The following is a 21,466-nucleotide window of genomic DNA, read 5'->3' as shown; positions in this document are numbered from 1 at the left end:
GATCCTCGGGATTATGGATTTGAGCCCCACCTAGGTGGAGAGATTACACCTTTAGAAAAGATTACATCCTTTAAAAATGACTCATTCTGGGAAGTACAAAAGCCCTGAGTTTGGGGCACCTAGGTGACTCAGTCTATTGAGCTTTAGACTCTTGATTTCGGCCCAAGTCATGATCCCACATCTTATGAGTTCGAGCCCCATGTCCAGCTCTGTGCTGACAGCAAGGAGCCTGCTTGGGATTCCTTCTCTCTCTCTCTCTCAAAACAAATAAACGTTCAAAAACAAAGAAATATGTGCAAGAGTTTAGACTTTATTTATTTATTTATTTACTTACTTACTGATTTTAAGGTTTTTGTTTGTTTTGTTTTCTTTTGAGAGAGAGCATGAGCAGGAGAAGGACAGAGAGAGAGAGAGAGGAAGAGAGAGAATCCCAAGCAGGCTTTACACTGTCAGCACAGAGCCCTGCTTGGGGTTCAAACTCATGAACCATGAGATCATGACCTGAGCCAAAATCAAGAGTTGGATGCTTAACTGACTAAGCCACCCAGGTCCCCCTAGACTATGGTTTAGATTTCGGGGAACCATCAAGAATTGTTGAGCCAGGGACAGAGTTGAGACTTTGTATGACATGCCCATCAGTGTATATAAAAGGGTCTGGAAGAGAGAGACTGTAGTAGGGAGCTTAACTTTGCTAAAACCATCTGATGATGAGTGCTGAGGGCAGTGAAGGTGTAAAGAAAATGAGGTCATGAATATGAGAAGTATTGCCAGGTTGAACAGATGGAATTTAACAGTAGATTGGATAGAAGAGGCAATATGAGAAGTGGTTAAATGTTTAAGCTCTGAAGTCACATTGACCTGACCTCAAAGCCAGGCTTTTTGTTGACCTTAAGCAAGTTACTTAACCTCTCTAAATCTCTGGTTTCTTATCTGTAGATGAGGATATTTACAGTACTATTTCATAGGATTGTTAGAAGGATTAAATGAGATAGTATATCCTAAATACTTAGCCAGGAGCCCCACAAGTACTATTTTTTTAAACAGCCTTGAGATAAATTCACATACCATACAAATACCATACAATTCACACATTTACAGGGTTTTGACACATTCAGTGGTTTTTAATATATTTACAGGGCTGTGTAACTGTTACCACTGTCTAATTCCAAAACATTTCATCACCCCAAAAAGGACCCTCATACCCATCAGCAATCAGTTCCCATTCTTCCTTTCCCCCAGCCCTTAGCAATCAGTAATCTGCTTTCTTTTTCTATGGATTTGCCTCTTCTAGACATTTCATATAAATGGAATCATACAAGATGTACCCTTTTTGCCTGGTTTTCTTCACTTAGCATAAGGTTTTCAAGGTTCATCTGTGTTAGAGCATGTGTTAGAACTTCATTTCTTTTTATTGCCAAATAATATTCTGTTGGGGCGCCTGGGTGGCTCAGTCAGCTAAGCATCCAACTTTGGCTCAGGTCATGATCTTGGGGTTCATGAGTTTGAGCCCCACGTCGGGCTCTGTGCTGATAGCTCAGAGCCTGGATGGAGCCTGCTTTGGATTCTGTGTCTCCCTCTCTCTCTGCCCCTCTCCCGCTGTGCTCACTGTCTCTCAAAAATAAATAAACATTAAAAAAATCTTTTCTGTTGTATAGATATACTACACTTTGTTTATCCATTTATCCATTGGTGACCATTAGGGTTGTTTCCCTTTTTGGCTATTGTGAATAATGCTTCTGTGAACATTCACACACAAGTTTTTGTGTGGATATGTTTTCATTTCTCTTGGGTATATACCTGGAAATGGAATCACTAGGTGATATGGTAACTCCGTGTTTAACATTTTGAGGAACTGTCAGGCTGTTTTCCAAAGTGACTACAATGTTTTATGTTTCCACCAGCCGTGTATGAGGGCTCCAGTGTCTCCACACCTTGCCAGTGCTTGATATTGTCCATCCTTGTGAGTAGAGCCACCCTAGTGGGTGTGAAGTTGTGTCTCATGGTTTTGTTTTGCATTTCCCTAATGACTAATGATATCCAGCATCGTTTTCACATGCTTATTAACCATTTGTATATCTTTTTTGGAGAAATGTCTATGCCCCTTTTTCATTGGGTTGCCTTTTATCGTTAAGTTGTAAGAGTTCTTTATATATTCTAGATACAAGTCTCTTACCAGATCCATAATTTCCAATATTTTCTCCCATTCTGTGGGTTATCTTTTTATTTTGCTGTTGGTATCAGTGGCAGCACTAAAGTTTTAAATTTTGGTGTAGTCTTACTTATGGCTCCTGTGTTTTGTCACTTGTGCTTTTGGTGTTGTAGCAGTACCATTCTTTAAGGAAGTGTTGATTACGCCTTGGTTTAAGATTCGGTAACAGAGAGTGGTGTTGCTATTAACAGGGCTACAGGATGCAGAAAGAGAAAGGGGGGTTTCAGGGATGGAAGGTACTTGGGTGACCAAAGGCAGTGAGTCCTGTTTTGGGTACATTGAGTTTAAGGTACAGAGAGAGCAAGCAGAGAAAGAGATACCTCCTGGACAGGTGCAAATATGGGTCTGGAGGAAAGGAAAGCAATTTGGAAATGAAAAAGAAGGAGAATTAGGAGGTGTCCTCTCAGAAATGGCAGGTGAGGCTGCAAACATAATGCGGTCCAGCCCCAGTGGGGCAGCATCTGAGAGAAAAGAAGGGGAACCTAAAACAGCCTCCTGAACATTCTCTACATTGCTTTGGGGGAGCATTTGGAGGAATGTTTGGCAGGAAAAAGAATAGCACCGTGTCATGGGGCTAAGGGAACATGCATCAAGGAGGACAAAGAGGTGGTGACAAGCAGTGTCACGACAGGAGTGGAGCCGGGAGGACAAGGTGGGGGAGAGGGAAGAGAGAGAGGAGGTCACTGATGGCTGTTGGCAGGGCTGCGGGGGTAGCAAATCTGGACTGAGGGTGTCAGAGTGGGCGGGAGGGCAGCATCAAGAAATATGAAGTTGTTGGGGCGCCTGATGGCTCAATCGGTTAAGTGTCCGACTTTTGATTTTAGCTCAGGTCGTGATCTTGTGGTTCATAAGCTTGAGTTCTGAGTCAAGCTCTGTGATGACGGTGCGGAGCCTGCTTAGGATTCTCTCTCCCTCTCCCTCTGTCCTTCCCCACTCATGCTTTCTCTCACAAAATAAATAAACTTTAAATAAAAAAAAGAAATATAAAGTTGTTTTAAAAAGGAGAAAGTGGAATAGTTTAACAGAAACGCAAAGTGATTAAAGGTTTTCATTTTTGTTTTGTTTTTTATGATTAGGGCTTAAGCATTTTGTGGGCCAAGGGGAAGGAGAGATGAGAGATTCCATGGGAGGGAGTAGTTGATAGGCCAGTCTCTGTGTAGATGGGAGGGATTGTGAGCCATGAGTGGAAGAGTTCATCTTTGCAGATTCATTTTGCCACCCGTGTTCCCCCACCCCTGTTTTTTAAGGCAGTTTTCCCAAAATCTTTTGCTAAGGTATTTGGGGTCACCAGTTTGAGAAATGATCTAGATTAAGAGCATCTCAAGGTCAGGGACCTTATTCATCTCTGAGGTTATAGCCCCTAGAACATAATAGTTATGAGAACGGCAGGCAGATGGACAAAGTAAGATGAGGAAGAGGGTCCCGTCACCCAGACACAGGAAGCAAGGTAGTAAGAATTATGGATGCAGGAAATGAAGATGAGGAGAGAAGTTGAAGTTCACAGTGAAGTTCACGTGGCCTCCATTGAGTCAGTGTCAGTTGAGACAAGTCAACTAAGAGCAAGCAGGTGCAGGTGCACTGTCAGCCTACGTGTATTCTCATTTTATATATATAGGATATGAACTTTCTGTTGGTGCAGATGTCGCAGCAGCACACCGCTGCTGATTTTTCTTTTTAATATTTTATTTTTTAAGTAATCTCCAACACCCACCGTGGGGCTCAAACTCACAACTTTGAGATCAAGATTCGCATATTCCACAGACTGAGACAGCCACGCACCCCACCCCTGTTGATTTTTAATGCCATTTTTTGGTGTCCCCAGTTGATGCTGTCTGAGTGGTTGATTGACGTCCCTTCAGATCTGGGGCAGGAATGGATTGTGGTCGTGTGCCCTGTTGGAAAAAGAGCCCTGATCGTGGCCTCCAGGGTGAGTAGTGGCCCCTCCCTATACCAGCATGCCTAGTCTGTAGCGGGAAGGATTCTCTGCACTTCGTGTTCCTCATCTACACCTGGCATGGGGATTGAAAGGCTTTTCTGCAGGAGGGATTTGTTGAGAGCCATCTTTGCGCTGATGATACCTGCAGATTGTGAGGCAAGAGGGTGAGACCTGATGCCTAATGGGAATGGTAACTTTCCACACAGGGCTTTACCAGTGCCTACACCAAGAGTGGTTACCGTGTCAACAGGTTTTCTTCCCTGCTGCCGGGAGGCAACAGGCAAAACTCAGCGACAGCAAAAGGTACCTACATAAAATTGTCTATGTATTAAGTTGAAAAAAAAATTTTTTTGAAATACATATATGTATTTTTAAGTAATCTCTACCCCCAACAGGGGTTCGAACTTATGACCCCGAGATCAAGAATCACATGCTGTACCAATTGAGCCAGCCAGATGCCCCTGTTTATTAAGTTTTACAATTCGTAAAAGACAGTAGAAGTTCCTTGGTTATGTATTTTAAAGACTCACTTTAAAAAATTTTTTTTTATGTTTTATTTATTTTTGAGAGTGAGAGTATGAGCAGGAGTAAAGAAGGGACAGAGAGAGGGGGGAACGGAAGATCTGAAGCAGGCTCTCTACACTGAGAGCAGCAAGCCCAATGTGGGGCTTGAACTCAAAAACTGTGAGATCGTGACCTGAGCCAATGTCAGGTGCTCAACCAACTGAGCCACCGGGGGGCCTCTAAAGACTCACTTTGAAAGCATACCTTTGAAACCAGTATATCTGGATTCAAGCTATCTTCTTCAAGGTCAGGCCTCCTCAGTTGCAGAATAGATGCAGCCCTGTGAGGCCTACTGGGCAACAAATCCCTGGATTAAAGTCAACACACCTTTCCCACAGACATCCATTACAAGGTGACCCGAGCAGTTTTGGGGGAAAAGGTCCCTCAGAACGCTGAGTGTAAAGTATGATAAACTGTTGCTGGGGCTTGCTGCTAAATTCCCTTTTCTCCTATATTTTCTCCTGTATCATTGTCCAAACTTTAGCCTCTCCCTCTAACCTGAGCTCGGCTGAGGAGACAAAGATCATGGAGGTTAAATAAGTTGCTCACTGTCATTCATGGAGAAGGTGGCAGAGCTGGGCCTGAGGCCTGCTCTCTTTTCTGCCTGCTTAGGCTCCCTCGGTGGTTCCTCGTGTGCTTGGTACTGAGCCCAGGCTTTTCTACTGGCTTTCAGAACCTCTCACACATGAGCTTTGGTTCACCCATCCTCATGTCTTTCCCCTCCGCTATATACCCACTCCTAGCTTTGTTCAGCTGGCTTGCCTCCCTGCTTCCCACATGTACCATGTTCATTTCACCTCTACACCTTTGCTCATGGCACATCAGTTCTCCAGGCTGAAATGCCCTCCCACCTCCCCTCTGCCCTATTGTTTTAACCCTCTGATCTCAGAAGACTGTGTTCACATACCATCTCTTCCATGCAGCATCGCCTGCTGCTCCGATCTCGCTCCTCCGGAATTCCTGTTGCTCTTAGGTCGTGTTGTACAGCTCAGCTCTCAGTTCTCTTCTCTATGATCATCTTATCTCCTTCACTGGATTGTAAGGTTTTTAGTATATGTGCTGCCGAAGCAAGCACTGGATTATAAGGTCCTTAAAGGCAAGAATTACTTACAGGTAATATTCCACACAGATCATAGTACTTACAATAGGAACTCAAAAGGGCATGTAAATTCAAATGGAAGATTACTTGCCTTTTGGACTGGAGTTTTTCTAAGGTGAGTAAATGTTCCAGTTTATTGAAAAGTTCAGAATAGGGCCACTGGGTGGCTCAGTCAGTTAAGCGTCTGACTTCAGCTCAAGTCATGATCTCACAGTTCGTGAGTTCAAGCCCTGCGTCGGGCTTTGTGCTGACAGCTCAGAGCCTGGAGCCTGCTTCGGATTCTGTTGTCTCCCTCTCTCTCTGCCCCTCCTCCACCCTCTCCAAATAAATAAACATTGAAGTCAATAAATAATTAAATACAGAAAATAAAAGTTCAAAATTCCCACCTGGCTTAAGGGTTGCTTTGATCCCACTCACGCTGTCCTACCTCGAGTTGCCCTTAACCTGCCCAGGAGCGAGAAAGGGCCGTGAAGGCGCATCTGGGTGGCTCCGTTGGTTAAGTGTCAGACTTTGGCTCAGTGTATGATCTCCCAGTTCATGAGTCCACACACTGACCGTGCAGATCCTGCTTGGGATTCTCTCTTTCTCCCTCACTCTCTCCCCCACCCCCCACTTGCATTCTCTCTCTCTCCTTGTCTCTCTCTTTCTCTCTCAAAATAAATAATTGAAATAAAATAAAAAAGAAAGGGCCATAAAGAACTTTCTCCCTAAGAAACTCTGATTGGAAAGGGAACCCTGTAGTGACTTTCTGCTCTGTGTCCCCAGACTACACCATTCTGGACTGCATTTACAGCGAGGTGAACCAGACCTACTATGTTCTGGATGTGATGTGCTGGCGGGGACACCCTTTTTATGACTGCCAGGTAGGGATTGATAGTCTCCTCATGTCTTCTCCTATTTTCTCCTCTCCTGGGAAAGTGGCCCAGCATGTGGGTTTGGTACGTGACCAGCTTCTTGGTATGCACAGGATGTGGTATATCAAGAACATTATCTAATGTTCCTTGCCTCTTTGAGTGTGTTTAAATTAGCTTTGTTTTAAAAAAAGAAGGAGGAGGAACTAAGGGAAGTACAGCAAATCTTGAGGGGAGAAAAGAGAGAAACGGAGTGGAGGGGCAGGCTGGGACTCTGTAGAAGCTGCAGCCACCCCCTCACTCTCTCTGGAGTGTGGGAGGATTGCTGGTGGGGAGGACCGTGGGCAGTGGGGATGGTACCTGTGCAGGTGGCACAAGGAAGAGAGGTAGAATGAAGTCACCATCAAATAGTCTCTGGCCACCTCTACTGCTTCACAACCACATCCTGACCCTGAAAACAGCAGGGCCTCCTTGGTTCAACAGAAAGCCTCGAATCTCTGAGGGGCCTGCCCGGGAAGGAGATTTTCCAAGTGAAGAGGGGCCCCGATATTCTCCCCGAAGCGTCACCTTCCCCCAGCATTTTTCTGAGATTGTTGATTCTTAGGAGTGACAGTAGCAGTCATCGGAGTAAGGCTAGGTCAACCCCTCAGATTCCATCTCTGCTCCCAACACTGCCCCGTCACTGTCCCAGTTTTATAGTAGTGATTTTTTGTGTTCCCTGTCAATTAGTGTATCATAGTAGTTCTCAATGTGGCTAGAAATGTAAGTTCCCAGACCTACTGAGTCAGAAACCCTGGGGTCAACTCATGTTTTAATGAGCCTCCGGGCGATCCTTGTGCAGGCCCAGTCTGCGAATCATGGGTTGTCACTGTAGGTTACCTCTTTCCATAGCCGTTAGCCAAAGCATGATTTTCCAAAGCATGCTGCTGAATTCGTAACAATAATAGCCAAGGCTTGTACTGCTGAGCACTTTGTGAGCATTATCTCATTGAAGCCCTTACAAGAGCTCTATAAGGTGAATACCGTTGTCATTCCTCATCGTACAGGAATGGAAGCAAAGAGCTACAGATGGTAAGTACCTTGCTCAAGTGCAGAGCCACACCTAAAACTCAGATCTCATAAATTCAATCTAGAGCATATTTTCCTTTAATTCTGTTGAAGGATGTTTCATAACATGTATTCACAACTTATAAATTTGGTAGCTAAAACTACCTATATTTCTATAATATATAAAATAACTGTGATGTTGTTTTTTTTAATTTTTAAAAGCAAAATAATGGACAAGAAACAAAAGGTACTAAATAGCTACGGAAGGGTACATACCAGTAATTCAGAGAATGAAGTATATATGAGAAGTTAAAACTCTATAGTAGCTTCTAATCCTCAGAATTAAAATAAAACAAAGGCTAACATAATGTGCTCTGGAGTTAGAGTCCTGGGACCCATGGTATTTTCTGTGGGCAAATGATATAATCCCTCTGAGCCTCATAGTGCTCGCCTGTAAAATGGAGATGATGGTAATCCAGCTCTCAGAGGGTGGTTGAGTACTAATCAGGGTGTGTAAAGTCCTTAGTATGGGGCCTGCCACATAGTAGGCCTTCAGTGATCAGTGATCAGCTCTACTACCATTAAAAATCCTATTGGATTTTAAGAAAAAATCTCCAAAAATTTTATATAAGTATCTTTCTGACCTTATGGCAGTGTTTGAAGAGACATGAGATCAATGCTAGAAGAGCTTAGATCTTCAGAAACTACATGACTATTTCGGATGGAGTGTGTTTGTTCACATCATCATTTGATGTGAGCAGCATTTCATCTTTCTGTTTCCCTCCTCTGTGGCAGACTGATTTCCGGTTCTACTGGATGCATTCAAAGTTACCAGAAGAAGAAGGACTGGGAGAGAAAACCAAGCTCAATCCCGTAAGGCCTGGTGTTAGGATTGCTGGATTCTCTATGGGGATTGGCTTGGATTGGTCTGTTATCTAAATATAATAATTATGAATGGACTTATCTTTTTAATTTTGAAGGAGCATGGCATAATGGGAAGGGTGTGGGCTTAACAGCCATCCAGATCTGAACCAGTTTTGGCTTTAACAATTACTAACTTTAACTAACAATTAACAAAGTTACTGACTTCATTTGGCCTTAGTTTCTTCATCTGTGTAATAGGGTTAATAACACCTACTTTACAGAGTTGTTCTAAGAACCAAGGGATACAAATGTGCAGGTTCTCTTAACATACTTATGGTATACACTTAATAAATAGTGGTTGTATAAAATGCTAATTATTTTATAATTATTAATAATGCTATCTAGAATAATGTGATCTAGAATAATACTGTCTCGAATAATGCTATCTAGAACTCCAGTACAGTGGTTCTCAAACTGTAACGTGCGTCAGCAGCGTCTGGAAGCCTGGTGAAACGTAGATGCCTGGGCCCTCCTCACCAGTGTTTGTGATTCAGTAGGGCTAGGGTGAAGCCTGATAATTTGTATTTCTAACAAGTGATGCTGGTACTGCTGGTCCACAGACCACACTTTGAGAACTTCTGCTCTTGTATGTGAGCTGAGAATGACCTCATCTAGTCAGCTGACTCCTTTCACAGATGAGAGTGTAAGCTCAGAGAGGGACTACCTTCCCCAACATCCCACAGTCCAGGATGAAAGCCCAAGTGCTTTTGCTATCCACTCTGATTAAATATGCGACAGCTATTTTCAGGGCATTTTATTAGCAAACACCTGTAGATTGGCATTTGATTGTACTTCGTGCAACACTTTTTTTTTTTTTTAATTTTTTTTTTCAACGTTTATTTATTTTTTGGGACAGAGAGACAGAGCATGAATGGGGGAGGGGCAGAGAGAGAGGGAGACACAGAATCGGAAACAGGCTCCAGGCTCTGAGCCATCAGCCCAGAGCCTGACGCGGGGCTCGAACTCACGGACCGTGAGATCGTGACCTGGCTGAAGTCGGACGCTTAACCGACTGCGCCACCCAGGCGCCCCATACTTCGTGCAACACTTTTAAAAGCAATCGGGTAACCAGTTACAGGACAGTAAATGGAGTCAGTATCTAGTGATGTTATCGGTAAGGTCCTGGGAGAACATGCATTGAGGAAGGGGAACATAGGAGCTGCTCTCTCTGAAATGTTGTTCTAAGCACTCTACGTGTATTATGTCATTGAACCCGTGCAACAACCCCCATGAGGTAGATACTTTCATTATCCTATTTTATAGATGGGAAAGCAGAGGCATATACAGATGAAATGATTGGCAGAGTTGGGAGTCAAACCCAAGCAATCTGACTTACTAGAGTTTTAGTCCTAATCACTTTATTATACTGCTCAGTCTAAAAATCCTTGCTGATGTGGAAGGGGCTTCTCTAGCCCTTCTGTAGGACTGTCATATGGCTGCGAGAATAACATACAACCCCTAAACCTAGCACAGGACACTGGTTCTCAGTCCTGGGTGCGTGTTAAACTCAACTGGACAGCTTAAAAAAAAAAAAAAAATGCCTGGGACCCATCCCAGGCCAATTCAGCCAGAATCTCTGAGTGAGGCATGGGCTTCAGTGATTTTTAAAAGCTTCCCTGATGATTCTTGTGGATAAAGCAAGGTTGAGAACCTCCAACCCAGTAATACGGTGGGGGAGGGGAGGTAGGGAAGGATGAGACTGAACTTTTTTTCTTTGATACAGTTTTTACTTGCTAGAACCAATATTATTTGTAACATGTGCTAATTCTTTGTTGTAATTTATATTTTAGTTTAAATTTGTAGGACTAAAGAATTTCCCTTGTACCCCTGAGAGCCTGTGTCAGGTGCTGTCAATGGATTTCCCTTTTGAGGTAACACAAGCATTGTCTTTATTGCTCTGATGGGACTGCAGGACACAGGGAGCTTGGTTACCCAATGTCTTAGGATATCCTCTGACTTTGCTGTGTCAAAGCATCAGAAAAGGGCTGAAAGCTGATTCCTGGAAAAAGATGTGCCGCTGTCCTTCAGAGCCTCAGCTCTGCTCTGTTAGAGACATCAGAATGCCAAAGCTGCTCGTCTGTGTCCCTCATTTTACAGGTGGAGAGGTGGGGGCCCAGGGAGGGACAAGGCTTCCATTCCTAGGTCCTTCTGGGGTGCCTGTTTTCGGCCACAAGCCTGGCTGCCATAGCTGACTGTAAAGTTGGGAGCTCCTGTGACGGACAGACCACAGGGGTTCAAACTCCTTATCCTTCCTTCCTCCCAAGAGCAAATGATGGCTGGGGATGGCAGTGCTTTCTGAACAGTGGTGTGGAGGCAGGGTGACCAGCTTGTCCTGGTTTGTCCAGAACTTTCTCGATTTAGCACCAAAAGTCTCATGTCTCTAGAAGCTCCTCAGTTCTCAGCAACCTTTTATCATCCTCAGAATCTACAGTTATCCTCTCCAGCCTCAACACACAGACTTTCCTTTGCCCATCGTACCCTTTAAAATTCTGCCTAGTCACGCAGAAGTATTTGCTTGAGCTTGATATAATTTTGTTAAAAGGATCACAGCTTCCCAAATGAGGAAATGGCAAAGGCTGAGTTGCCTTCATTTCTGAGAGTCAATTAAGAAGGTGGTAAGAACACCATCTTTATTTATAACCCTATGCCCCAGTGACAATAAATGCTTTTTAGAGATGAGTCACTGAATCACGGAAAAGAAAATGTGGGACTGTAGGAGGTCTTCCCGTTGAGAAAAACTGAGTTTCCCAGAACATAGCTTGCAGATAATTTAGGGGGAGGTCAGGCAGCCAACAATGGTGTGGGGAACAGGGCTTCTTGACAGCCTGTTTTCCCTGTGTTCAGCAGTCCAGCATCTTGGAGGGGCCTGTCCAGTTCTCCTGGTTTGTGCCCTGTGTGGAGAACATTCCCCATTACAGAGACATCTGAGTACTGAAAAGTACATGGGATCTGGGGACAGAAGACCTGGGTTCACGTTGAATTTGTGCTTCATACTGCCTGGGTTTTGGGGGAGGCCCCCAGAGCTAGCCCTAGTGCCATCTTAAACACCCTCAATGGTGGGTAAGAGGGTGAAGTAGTGGGTAGGCAAGCACCCTGTAAACAGGAAAGTGCTGTTTATGTTTTTATTTTCTAAAATTTAGATTTCTAGGTCATTTCTTCATTTAGAGAAATTGCATGTGTGAGAAACAAGGATTATTTTTCCACTGGCAGTGATCCAGGAAAGGCCAGGAAAGGTCCATTAGAGCGGCCCCCATATGCATAGGCTCTCCTCGAAATACATGGCCCCAGAAGTCACTTTGGTCTCTGATTTCCCCTTTTCTAGGTAGATGGACTTCTCTTCTACCACAAGCAGACCCACTACAGCCCTGGAAGCACTCCTCTTGTGGGCTGGCTGCGCCCCTACATGGTGTCAGATGTTCTTGGAGTAGCCGTGCCAGCTGGCCCACTGACCACCAAGCCAGAATATGCTGGGCAGCAGCTCCAGCAGATTATTGAGCACAAGAGGAGCCAGGAAGGCATGAAGGAGAAAGTCACACACAAGGCATCTGAGAGTGGACACTATGAGTTGGAACACCTGTCTACCCCCAAGCTGAAGAGCCCTCCCCATGGCCTTGACCCCCCAGGGAGCCTCATGGAAAACTAAACAGGGTGGCTCCTTGGGGAGTCACAGGATGGGGCTTGGTCCCAGAAGGAAGGCTGGGGAGGAGGACAATGACAACAAACAGGTGACTTCATTTTAGAGTGTACTTTCCAAAGCCACTCCAGCTGGAAACAGCTTATCTCCTATCTGAAATGCTGGCTCAGACAGTTGAGGGCGGTTTCCAGATTGGATGGATTTGGGATTTGAGAAGTAACTCCTGTGAAAAGTGTATCCCAGATATCTACAATGTAAATATATGTAATTCTTAAGAAAGAAGGTGTTTGTGATTCTTAAAACTTTAGATGGCCATGACCCTCCCCTACCTCCCCCTCCCCCTGCCGCAACCCGGGCTACCTAAACCATGACTGTTCAAGTCTTGGCCCATTGCACTGTTTTTAGCACTTAAGCATTCTGCTGAGTTTCCAGTTGCTGCTGTTAGTAACGTCATTTTCTAAAAGGTCTTACCAGGAACTGCAGTTCTTGGTATTTGAATATGTTCCCTCTTCTGAGAAGTGCGAGTTTCTTTGGTTTAGACACTGCCAGAGATAAAATGCAAATGGAGTTCATTCACAACTTCAACAAACATTTGCGCCTTCCAGAAGATAAGCCTTGTGCCAGGCCCCCGTGATGTAGAGAATTATAGGGACAGGACTTGGTGTCTGCCCTTGAGGAGTTTGCAGTCCAGTGAGGAAAGACACCCACCAGCAGGACGCTGAGACCATTGCTTTAGGGCTGAAAGATGCATAGAGCTTGGGGCGGGAAAGCAGAGGAGGTTCCATAGAGGAAGTTGGAGCAGAACTGAGGTTCTGAGCAGGACAGAAGGGGCTCTGCAGACAGGAGAGTGGGACTTTCTCACACAGGCAGCAGGGTATGCAGTTGCACCCTCCAGAGCAGGGCAGGACTCCCTCTGGGACCTGAAGCAGGTTCAGCACGGCTCAAGTTCAAACGAGGGTTGGGGAGCTGCCCAGGAGGAGGCTGAAGAGAGAGATGGGCCTGTGTGTTCTGCATAGGTTTTAGATTTGATGTCATGGAAGAGCTCTGAGCCGGCCAGATCCATTCAGATTTGTCAAGTAGGCTCTTTGGCAGCTGTGGCAGTGGAAGATAGTATCTGAAACTAACCAATTCGTTTCTGCTGTGTGTTCAGGAAATGTGTCCCGTTTCCTGTGGCCTCGATCTGCTTCTCATAGTGCTTTCCACCTTTCTAGGACTTCTTTTATTGGACAAAAAGACTTCACTATTCTAGTCCAGCAGTTACTAGTGTCCTGTGGACAAAATTTCAGAGGGATGCAGGTCAGATCTTGTCTGACTAGCAGTTGTTCCTTTGTGTTGATTAATTCTGGGAACAGATCTGGGCAGACGTGGTTAAGTAGAGCCCGATTACACAAATTCGGCACACCAGTGGAACTTGCCTCAGTGTTGGGCTCTTACAGAGTTGCTCAAGCTGACTCTGTAAAATCAGAGAAAGAAGACAACTATCCCCCCCCAACCCCCACCCCCGCCACCATGATCCTGCTGGCTGCAGATTTAAGCATGCCTACATCAATAAACTCTTTTCTGAATTTGGGTCAATTCTGCAATAGGAACATTGTGCTCCTCTTGCCAAGAAGCATGTTGTCGGCTGTCTAGATGCTACATGATCTTCCAAAGGAAGTCTCTAGTTTGTACTCTTAGCAGGCCAACTATATCATTTCAGGAGCTGTGCATACTAGCTAGCGTCACAGAGACTTCGCCGGGCTCTGCTCAGAAATAAGCAGTCTGGAGAGACTGCTTCCTCAAAGGACATTCTTGGGAGACAGAACATACCAGCCAAACTTATCACCATGCACAACTTGATATTGTTGAATGATAGATCAAAGGATGTATCTTAGAGGAGTGCCCCTTCTATTTTTAACCGAGGAGCCAATATTATCAATCACTGAATAGAATGTGTCTTCAGGTCATATTTCTTATGAATTATAAAACTACCTCCTGTCACCTCTTTCAAAGATGGTTGTGTAAATAAGTTGTCGTGATTGGATATTAGTTTTCTGGCCACCCTTCTGAACAGCAACCAGTTTCTTTTTTGTGGAATTATCTCTTCCCCATGCAGTGTGGTCTGGTGGGACTATAATCTCGGGGAATTGCCTTCCTTTAGCCAAACATCAGGCTCATGACTCAAGATGGGCCAATCACATGCTCCTCACCAAGAATCTGTATCTTAAGCAGAGGAACAAAGAGAGTGAATCCATTGGAATTCATTTATTTTGTCCTCAGAAAGGCAGAGGGTGTTGCTGAGAACTCACTGAACTGAACTGAGAACTCACTGAAAGCTGTTATACTCACAGGTAGTTTGTCACAGTGAAAGGAAACAGATTGTTAGCCAAGGGAAGAAATGTATGGGGCAGAGTCCCAAAAATTCTAAGTACAAGTCTTCCAGTTGTCCTCTCCCAGTGGAATCATGGACAGCATTAACTTTCCTGGGCACTGTGTGTGACGGTACTCCTGGAGTATTGGCAACCAGAGAATCTCACCTGAGCCTTGGTGTCCAAAGTTTTTACTGGGACTTGGTCATATAGACCTGATTGGCTGACCCCAGTCTCTAGCCTCTCCAGAGGTCTAGCTGATAACACATGATCCAAAGTCCTCATTTCCCCCCAATCACATTGCTAGACTGTCTAGTGTGGCCAAAGACCCCCAGGTAAACACTTTTTTTAGGACATTCCAAAGGCTTAGAGCTTGTTTCTAGGAGCCAAGGGCAAAGGCTACCCTCCCTTTGAGCAAGGTTAAATTCCTTACTATGTACTCCCTCTATTAGATTGCAGGTTCTTTGAGGTCACAGACCTGGTCTTATTCATCTGGCATTGTGCCTGGCACTTGTATTAATTAGTGTTGGTTGGGTGAATGAAATGATGAACTGGAATGAGAAGGCAGTCTGAGGGACAGCCCCTCTCTTCTCTACCGCATAGAGTAGTGACCCTGGAGAGGAGGCTGAGTGGAGGTATGTGGTGGACTGCTAATGGGTGGTTGAATAGACTGTAGAGTTCTAAGAATATGAACTGTGGTTCTGTGAATGTGCCTAAAAGGACAACCTGAAATCTTATCAGGATTGAAGCTATAGATTTCTAGCAAGGAAATGAGTAAAAACCTCACAATACATATTTTTAAGCAGATGTGGTCATTTGTTTTATGCCTTCTGATATGTAGGGCAGGAAAAGTAGAGAAAAGCCTTGAGATTTTGGCAACAGTATGACTGCTTGCTTTGGTAAGACACACTGATTTCTGAGTTCCGCCCTGTCTTAGGATTCTGTGATTACACCCAGTCTTTACATCAAAACAGAACCAATTTTAAGGGGCGCCTGGGTGGGGCTCAGTTGGTTAAGCGTCTAACTCTTGATTTTGGCTCAGGTCATGATCTTGTGGTTGTGAGATCGAGCCCTGCCTCAGGCATTACCCTGAGTGTAGAGCCTGCTTAAGATTCTCTTTCTCTCTCTGCCCCTCTCCCCCATTTGCTCTCTCTCTCTTTAAAAAAAAATACAGAGGGGTGCCTGGTAGCTCAGTCAGTTAGGCAACTGACTTCAGCTCAAGTCATGATCTCACAGTTCATGAGTTCGAGCCCCACATAGGGCTCTGTGCTGACAGCTTGGAGCCTGGAGCCTGCTTGGAATTCTGTCTCCCTCTCTTTGCCCCTCCCCTACTCACATTTTGTCTCTCTCTCAAAAATAAATATTAAAAAAAATTTTTAATTAAAAAAAAAAAAGAACCAAATTCATTTAAAAATTTTGTTTCCCACCAAGTCCTGAGAAGTTTGGTCTTGGGTCTTGATTTGATTGTGACTTACCCCGGGCTCCCTCCCCAGTGGGTCCACTGCAAGGCAGAGGCAAGGAGAAGGGGCCTGGGAGAGCTGAGAGGTTGGCAGTAGTGAAGACGAATTAAGAATAGCCTCCCCCAGGGGTCCTGGGTATCTCAGTAGGTTAAGCATCCAACTTGATTTGAGCTCAGGTCATGATCTCACGGTTCATGGGTTTGAGCCCCACGTTGGGCTCTGCACTGATAGTGTGGAACTTGCTTGGGATTCTCTCTCTCCATTTCTCTGCTTCTCCTCTGCTGGCTCTGTCTCTTTCAAAATAAATAAATAAACTAAAAAAAGGAAAAAGCATGGCCTCAGGCAGAGCTTCTGGGTGGCTCAGTCGGTTAAATATCTGGACTCTTGATTTCAGCTCAGGTCACGATCTTGCTGGTTAGGGGTCTCGCTGAGCAGGAGATGAGGAGAGACAAAATTTGAAACCTGGATAGTACTTCTGGCTAAGACTTGGCACAGACTATTAACATTTGTAGCGAACTTCCTCCCTTCTTCCTTCCCTCCGGCTGGCGGTCCTTCAAGTCTGCCCTCTGTCTCCCTCCGCTTTGGCCCTGCAGGTTTTCTCCCCAGTCAGACCCGGGAAATAAAAGATGAAACTCCAGTCTGTCAGTTCTGCTTCTCTTTGGCAACTTTACAAAAGCTTTTATAAGGGAGGAAGTTGAAACTGGTTTCAAACAAGGTTCTGTCTATTTGTGGACTTAATTTGTCCTTTCTGCTCTGGACTCCCATAAGTCAAAGTGAGTGAAAGCAGTGGAACTCAGATGGTACCTCCCTCTTATACCCGATGTTTTCTCATAAGCAACTAAGTATCCAAGGTAACCAAACCAGTTTGGTATTCTTTGGTAAAAACTGGACCTTGTTGGCTAGAAAGGACAGATCCATTCTTTTAGCAAACATTCAGTACCACCTACTGGGTACTGTATATTTGCTAGGTTCTAAAGAAAGAGTAATGACTAAGACATGATCCCTGCCCCCAAGGAACTCATGATCTAGCAGGAGAAATGGACAAGGAAGCAAATAATTAGAGTGTTAAGTAAACTCTAGACACAGGTGTAAGGTGTGGAAGTAACATAGAATAGTGACTGATTAACCTGTGATTTGGGAGTGGCACATAAGGTGTCAGATGAGAAAATTGTATGAGGAAAGAGCCAGCTCATGTTCTCATTAAAAACAAAAACAAAAACAAAAAACAAAAAATGGCCAAGAACAGCAATAGGTAAGGACTGATCCCTAGAGTATTTGGGGTAATGGGGGAATGTAATCTATATGGGATAAGATTTTTCACCTTTCTTGCAGGGCTCACCTTCAGCCATTCTAGTGGTGGTAGATTTAGCCTATGAGTAAACAAGAAAAAAATGTATAGACTCTGGTTAGCAGTATTATTTACTTATTTACTGTATGTCTGTTTGCCTTTTAGAAAAATAGCAGTAACAATTTTGGGGGATCTTTTATAGCCAAAACGTGTGTATAGCACAATATATCTTTTCCACAGGCAGTAGATATTTTGGAGCAATGCTTGAGAGGAGCTTTGGATTTTAGTTTATTATTTAAAAAAAAATTTTTTTTAAACGTTTATTTATTTTTGAGAGAGACAGAGACAGAATGCGATGGGCTGGGGCAGAGAGAGAGGGACACACAGAATCGAAGCAGGCTCCAGGCTCTGTGCTGTCAGCACAGAGCCCGACGCGGGGCTCGAACTCACGAGCTGTGAGATAATGACCTGAACTGAAGTCAGAGACTTAGCTGACTGAGCCACCCAGGCACCTCTGTTTCAAAAAATGTTTAAAAAAGTTTTTATTTGTTTTTGAGAGGTGGGGGAGGGGCAGGGAGAGAGAGGGAAGCAGGCTCCACGCTGACAGCAGAGAGCCCACTGTGGGGCTTGAACTCCCAAATCGTGAACTTATGACCTGAGCTGAAGTCAGACACTTCACCGACTGAGCCACCCTGGTGCCCCTTTATTATTTATTTTTGAAGGTGGTTGTCTTCACTGATAGATTCATTCAATAGATTTAGAAAGGCCTGCCTACTAGGTACTAGGCTCTAGATACTGAAGGGCCAGGGGCCAACAAGATACAAGTGGTTCCTGACTTTCTGGAGCTTACTGTCTCATAGAGCAGCAGAGACTAGGCTGATGGACGTAGAAACAAGGGCACAATTAGGAACAGTGATCAGCTCTCTGATGAAAGAATAAGAGGGCACTGTGAGAGAGAGCAACAGGGAGTCTCAGTGTAGGGAGTAGCCAATGACGATCTTGCTGAGGAGGTGACTTTTGAGTTGAGACCTTAAGGATGAGTCAGATTTGTCTGGTGAAGAAGGTGGGAGGAAGGGGAGGATAAGGTTTCTAGACAGAGACCTGAACCCTTTGCTTTAAAAGCAAAAAACAGGGGGCGCCTGGGTGGCTCAGTCAGTTAAGCATCCAACTCTTGACTTCAGCTCAGGTCATGATCTTTTGGTCATGATCTCACACGGTCATGAGATTGAGCCCATGTCGGGTTCTGCTCTGGGCCTGGGTGTGGAGCCTTCTTAAGAGTCTCTCCCCCTCTGCCCCTCCTCTACTTACACACATGTGCTCTCCTTGTCTCTCTCTCTCTCTCAAAAAAAAAAAAAATAATAATAATAAAATTAAAGCAAAAACCAAAAGTACAATTCATAACACCCCTCCTGCCAACATTCCTCTTTGTAATTTATTTTTTACTTTCAGATTTCAGTTCATGTTAATTTAATAAAAATGTGATTTTTGTCTGTCACCTATATTTGCCCAACCCTATCCTCACCTTCCTCCCGAGGCCCTGCAGCCAAGCATTAAAAAATCTGAGGAGGCTATGTCAATACATGTGGATCTACCTTTATATTTTTTGCAAAATGATAATTTCAGCTATCTCATGCTGTGATAATGAGATTAGATGAAGTCATTTAGAACAGTGCCTGGCACATGGTAGGGACACAAATGTGAACTTAGTATTTCAGTGTATGTGTGTACTGTAATTTCATTACTGAGTTTTCTATTGATGGACCATTATGTTGTTTCCAATCATTTGCTATTAGAAACCATTTGGCATCCCTAAGATTTGATTGACTATGATAACAGATAGTACCATACTTGATTTTGTTGGTTCAAGTGTGCAGTTAAAGGCAAGCCTTTGTACTCCGACTCTCCTAGGATTACTGATGAAAGCAAATCCAGCCAGCTCCCTTGTTCTTAGTTTTGTTACCCCTGTGTCTGCTCAGAAACTTCCAAACGTTGTCCTGTTAGGACTGTGATAGGCAGCAGTTCTGGAGAGCTGTTCTCTTACACACCCACACGCCCACACACAGCTGTGCCTCTGAAAACACTGCTGAGTTTTCTCTCCTAGCTCACTCTGTTAGATTTCTCCCTTTATTTACTTATTTTTCTTAATTTTTCAAAAAATTTAATGTTTATTTATTTTGAAAGAGAGGCAGAGTGAGAGCAGGTGAGGGGCAGAGAGGAGACACAGAATCCAAAGCAGGCTCCAGGCTCTGAGCAGTCAGCACAGGGCCCAACGCGGGGCTCAAACCCATGGATCGTGAGATCATGACCTGAGCTAAAGTCAGAAGCTTAATGCACTGAGATACCCAGGCGCCCCAAACCTCTCCCTTCATTAATTCTCTTCACCTGAAGCCTGTACTAGGTCTTTAAATGCCTGGATCCAGGTTCTAGCCCAACACTAATTAATTAGCTAGCTGTGTGACTTTGAAGAAATCACTGACCCCCGGTGTCCTGAGAATCACTAGGCAAAACTTCTCCTGTGTACACTCAGCGGTGTGTGCTTGCTCAGGTCCCGCTATTTCCTACTCCAGCTTAGTTCTAGAGCCATTCGCCTGCTCTGGGAGAAAAACTATATTTAAGTTACTATTTAAATTTGGTGGTGGGGGGGAGATTATATATCCACAGCAAGATTTAAACACGCTATGCTGTTGGAAGCCAAAATAGTAATTACTCTTGAGGAGTAGTGACTGGGAGGGGACATTAGGGGGATTTTGGCAAGTTGGGAATGTTCTATTTCTTTTTTTTTTAACGTTTATTTATTTTTGAGACAGAGACAGAGCATGAATGGGGGAGGGGCAGAGAGAGAGGGAGACACAGAATCTGAAGCAGGCTCCAGGCTCAGAGCCATCAGCCCAGACCCCGACGCGGGGCTCGAACTCACAGACCGTGAGATTGTGACCTGGGTCGAAGTCGGACACTTAACCGACTGAGCCACCCAGGCGCCCCAAGGGAATGTTCTATTTCTTGATCTGTGTGTTGGTTATATGGGTGTGCTCAGTTTATGAAAACTCACCATGCTGTATGCTTCACCTTTCTGTATGTATGTTATAGTTCAATAAAAAGTTAGCAAAAAAAAGAAAACCAAAAACTTAAAATGTGCAAAAGACCACATAGGGAAAAGTCCCTCTTTCCCTTCTATTCTCCTGACTCTGGCTTCTCCTCTTGAAAGACAATCAAATCAGTGATCTTTTCCTTCCTTCCTTCCTTCCTTCCTTCCTTCCTTCCTTCCTTCCTTCCTTTTTCTTTCTTTTTTTCTTTTTATGTTTATTTATTTTGAGACACACACACACACACACACACACACACACACACACACACACAGTACAAGCCGGGGAGGGGCAGAGAGGGAAACAGAATCCAAAGCAGGCTCCAGGCTCTGAGCTGTCAGCACAGAGCCTGACATAGGACTCAAACTCACAGACCATGAGATCATGACCAAAGTCGGACACTCAACCAACTGAACCACCCAGGCACCCTAACCAGTGATCTTTCTTCTGTATCCTCCCAAACTCTTTCTATCTATAAATAAGTTTATATGTTCTTTTTTTGTGTGTACAAATGATATCATTATGTACACTATTTGAGTCTTGGTTTTTTTAATTTTTTTTAATATTTATTTTTGAGAGAGAGAAATAGAGCACGAGCGGGGGAGGGGCAGAGGGCAAGAAGGAGACACAGAATCAGAAGCAGGCTGCAGGCTCTGAGCAAGCTGTCAGCGCAGAGCCTGATGCGGGGCTCAAACGCACAAACTGTGAGATCATGACCTGAGCCAAAGTCGGATGCTCATCCGACAGAGCCACCCAGGCACCCCGAGTCTTGTTCACAATATAACTCAGGGATCATTCCATATCCTTACATGTGGAAGAGACCATTGTGTTGTTCATTGTTGTAACCCCAGTATGTACTGGGGTTGGCAAGTCCAGTGCTTGGCATGAAAATATACTTGTTCAATAAATAGATTGCCTTCCAGAGAGGTATCTGGTTGCAGTACTGAAACTGTAACTCTTGTATGGGGTGATGAACTCAACCAAGAGTCAGCTTTATTGGTGCAAATAACCTGAGATAGAAGA

At 44.4% G+C, this 21,466-nt stretch overlaps 1 protein-coding gene across 9 annotated transcripts in view; it reads left to right on the top strand.

Annotated features, from left to right (window-relative positions):
• Positions 1 to 12,546, top strand: part of SNUPN (snurportin 1) — a 36,074-nt gene extending 23,528 nt beyond the window's left edge. For all 9 annotated transcript variants that reach the window (XM_086711262.1, XM_086711267.1, XM_086711266.1 and 6 more), the window contains 6 exons: positions 4,032 to 4,136; positions 4,352 to 4,448; positions 6,574 to 6,671; positions 8,502 to 8,579; positions 10,421 to 10,501; positions 11,953 to 12,546. In XM_086711262.1, the coding sequence (XP_086567388.1) occupies positions 4,032 to 4,136; positions 4,352 to 4,448; positions 6,574 to 6,671; positions 8,502 to 8,579; positions 10,421 to 10,501; positions 11,953 to 12,273 (780 nt within the window). In that variant the 3' untranslated portion in view covers positions 12,274 to 12,546. The remainder of the gene's footprint in view (positions 1 to 4,031; positions 4,137 to 4,351; positions 4,449 to 6,573; positions 6,672 to 8,501; positions 8,580 to 10,420; positions 10,502 to 11,952) is intronic.
• Positions 12,547 to 21,466: the final 8,920 nt, after the last annotated feature.

The sequence above is a fragment of the Puma concolor genome, chromosome B3 (genome assembly GCF_028749965.1).
Source record: "Puma concolor isolate L17-30 chromosome B3, mPumCon1.1.hap2, whole genome shotgun sequence".
Classification (NCBI taxonomy): domain Eukaryota; kingdom Metazoa; phylum Chordata; class Mammalia; order Carnivora; family Felidae; genus Puma; species Puma concolor.
Note: the sequence above shows the minus strand (reverse complement) of the source record. Positions and strands in the feature narration are given on the sequence as shown.